The sequence below is a fragment of the Nuphar pumila genome, chromosome 3 (genome assembly GCF_984573655.1).
Source record: "Nuphar pumila chromosome 3, dmNupPumi1.hap1.1, whole genome shotgun sequence".
NCBI lineage: Eukaryota > Viridiplantae > Streptophyta > Magnoliopsida > Nymphaeales > Nymphaeaceae > Nuphar > Nuphar pumila.
This window is the reverse complement of record NC_143251.1, coordinates 7,055,702-7,059,032: the sequence shown is the minus strand read 5'-3', so window position 1 is coordinate 7,059,032 and position 3,331 is coordinate 7,055,702. Positions and strand designations below refer to the sequence as shown.

General features: G+C 43.4%; 1 protein-coding gene across 1 annotated transcript; it reads left to right on the top strand.

Moving 5' to 3' along the window:
• The first annotated feature begins 278 nt into the window (after window positions 1-278).
• On the top strand, window positions 279-2,825 carry LOC149841792 (putative glucuronosyltransferase PGSIP7). The gene is made up of 4 exons (XM_090001165.1): window positions 279-628; window positions 722-980; window positions 1,115-1,316; window positions 1,816-2,825. The coding sequence occupies exons 1-4, from the start codon at window positions 375-377 to the stop codon at window positions 2,514-2,516; spliced, it is 1,416 nt and encodes a 471-aa protein (XP_089857291.1). The 5' UTR covers window positions 279-374; the 3' UTR covers window positions 2,517-2,825.
• Window positions 2,826-3,331: the final 506 nt, after the last annotated feature.

The window sequence follows — 3,331 nt, the reverse complement described above, 5'->3', positions numbered from 1 at the left end:
GTATTCTAGACTAGAACCGTTGATTTTCAAAAGTTGCTGTGGTTTCATTTGTTTTGAAAAAATATTTTGGCATCTGTTATTACATGATAAATTTATTTTTTATGTTTTGTATCTCTTAATTTTATTTTGGTTCCACACGATAAATTTATTTATTTTTTTTTGTTTTCTCTCTCTTACCCGAAAAAATTATTTTTTATGTTTTGCATATCTCTCAATTTTTTATTTTGAGCTCTCTCTATATCCCTCATATTTATTTTCTACTTCTGACCCTTCTCCCTTGCGATTCGATTAAGGCAAACACCCAAGACACCACCCCCGGGGTGGACACCACCGGAATCCTCTCGTTGGCTCGCGATTGACTCTTCCGACCAACCATGCGGAATCCCGGTGCTCTTCTTCCGTGGGTGGCCTTTCTCACGCTGGCCCTCGGCCTCCCGGCCGGAGCAACTCCGGCGCCGGAGAAGCACAAGAACGCCTACGCCACCATGATGTACATGGGCACTCCTCGGGACTACGAGTTCTACATCGCTCTTCGCGTCCTCCTCCGCTCCCTCTCTCGCCTGAAAGTCGACGCCGATCTCGTCGTCATCGCCTCCAAAGACGTCCCGGAGAAGTGGGTCGCCGCTATGTAAGCCCATCACACCTCCCCTTTCCCTACTCTGCATTTTTCTTCTTCTTTTCTGCTAAAGATGAGATTTGGTTCGTGATTGAAACACAACAGGGAGAATGAGGATGGGGCGAGGGTGGTGAGGGTGGACAACATAGAGAATCCATATAGTAACCAAGCTAATTTCAACAAGCGGTTCATGCTCACTCTGAACAAGCTCTACGCTTGGAGTCTGGTGGAGTATGAGCGAGTCGTGATGTTGGATTCTGACAATATGTTCTTGCACAAAACTGACGAACTCTTCCAGTGTGGGCAGTTCTGCGCTGTGTTCATAAACCCCTGTATTTTCCACACAGGGCTCTTTGTTTTGCAGGTTGGTGCTCCCCCCCACCCCCCTTTTCTGTTTAGTTTTTTTTTTTCGTTGGATGGGTACTGTTGTTTTTTTGGGGTGTTTGTGTTGATTGGTGTTGGTTATTTGGGGTCTTGAGATGTGGGTTTTGGTGGCAGCCATCAGAGGAGGTGTTCAACAGGATGATGCAGCAATTGAAAGATGGGAGGGAGAACCCTGATGGCGCTGACCAGGGATTCTTGGTTGGGTACTTTGATGGCCTTCTTGAGCGCCCCATGTTCAAGCCCGGTGCTAATGGCACAAGACTCAATGGGTACTTCAGATTGCCTCTGGGATACCAGATGGATGCTTCCTTCTATTGTAAGATCTCTCTCACTCGATCCCCTGATTAACCGGTTCAGTTTCTTTTCCTGTTTTTCTGGTTTTTGTTTCTTTTAAAATGAGAAGGTCAACAGGTGCCGGATTCTTGTCGGAAGGTGTAGGTTTTGAGCTCATCTCTCATGAGAAAGATTTCTATGTTTTCTATTTTTGTTCGACTCCCAATTGCTAAAACTTGTGATTGAAGCAAAAGTTCCTTTTGCTGTTTGCCAGATGCGCAATTACTATACTTTGCAATTCTAATGTTGCAGCAGTTTGTTTATGAATGAAATCCAATTCTTAAATGTATATGTTGCCATTGATTTGTGTGGCTTATTTGGGGAATAAAGAGCATGACCGTCGTATATTCCCCCTATATTGTAAATTTCATTATTTTTGTACACTAATATTTCAACAAATTCAATAACTCAATAGGACATTGTATATAGAAAAAATTACACAGGTGTTTGTGTTTATAACGAGACCTCCTCTTTAATTGCAGATTTGAAGCTAAGGTGGAATATACCATGCGGCCCAAACAGTGTGATCACATTCCCTAGTGCACCATGGTTCAAACCATGGTACTGGTGGTCCTGGCCCGTTCTTCCCCTGGGCTTAGCTTGGCACGAGCAACGCCGCACCCTGTTGGGCTACGCGGATGACTTCCCTTATCTCATTGCCCACACTGCTGTCTTCCTCCTCCTCCTGGCCATGGCGCGGCTCTGCTTGTCCCGCATCTGCATTCGCCGCTCCTCCGATAAGCCTACCGCCACGGCGTTAGTGTCCCCACTGTATCCAATTGCCATCAAATGCTTCCTGTTCTTGCTGATCCTAGCTAGCTACACTATTCCTTTCTTTGTGATACCTCGGACAGTGCACCCTTTACTGGGTTGGGCCCTCTATTTGGCAGGCTCATCTGCGCTCATGTTGGTGGTGGCCAATGCCTTCTTCTTGCCATTGGTTCCTGCGCTCACTCCTGCCATTGGAATAGCCGGTGCCTTGTTTGTGATGGCATTCCCTGCATATAGTGATGGCGTTGTTAGAGCTCTCGCCATCTGGGGTTACTCATTCTTGGCTGCTCCTTCTGTATGGAGCTCCATTTCTAGATTGATGAACAGCATTCAGGTCTCACTTGACCGTGAGGCCTTGTTTCCTGCTAGACCAGGGGAATTGCCGTTGCCCCAATTCATGAAGGTCTATTGAAGGTTTTGGCAACCATCTATCGTAAGGTTGACGTAGAGATTGAGGTTGGCTCCTCTTTGTTCTTATATGGGAGACTGAAGGATAAAAACCATTGTGTGTATTTTTGATTCAGAAAGGAACAGAGAGGGAAGGCATTAATTATGAGGAGTTGAGTGGGAGGGGGGCAACCAACTCTTTATAGGTATCAAATCATATTTTTGGCTTCATTTATTTTCTTTTTGAGGGATTGAAACATGCAATGGGGGGGACTTGGTTGGTGCTGTTAATTTTTTTTTATATTAGTGACAAAAAATTGCCCCTGTTTCTGTACAATGGTCGTCGTTTTGCCTCTGTTGTACGGGTTCAATGTGCTTTTCAGTTGCATGATCGTGAGGATGGAATTGTTTGCCATTACCGAAATATCTTCGGGACCATTTGAAAGTCAATGACTGACGGCCTTTGGCGTGTGTTTGTTACTCTGTTTTCAAAAAGGCATGACTTTTAGGCAGTTTGTGCATGGTATTTTAAGCCATGGTCACAAATACCAACGATGTTTTTAAATATCACGATTTTCGATAGCTGCTATTTTGCGTTAAAAACACTATTTTCAAAATATCATCTGTTTTTAAATAACATAATGTTTTAATAAGGTTTCAATTCCTTGTTAACACGTTAGAAACAAACTCTTTTCGACTTCTTTTTGTGTTAATTATGTCCACTATAGTTTTCCATATACTATATATATATATTATGATTTTACACATATCGACACTTGAAAAAAAAAACCCAGTTTTTTTAAAATGTCTTAAGATTTTTCCTCGCTGAGATTGGGACTA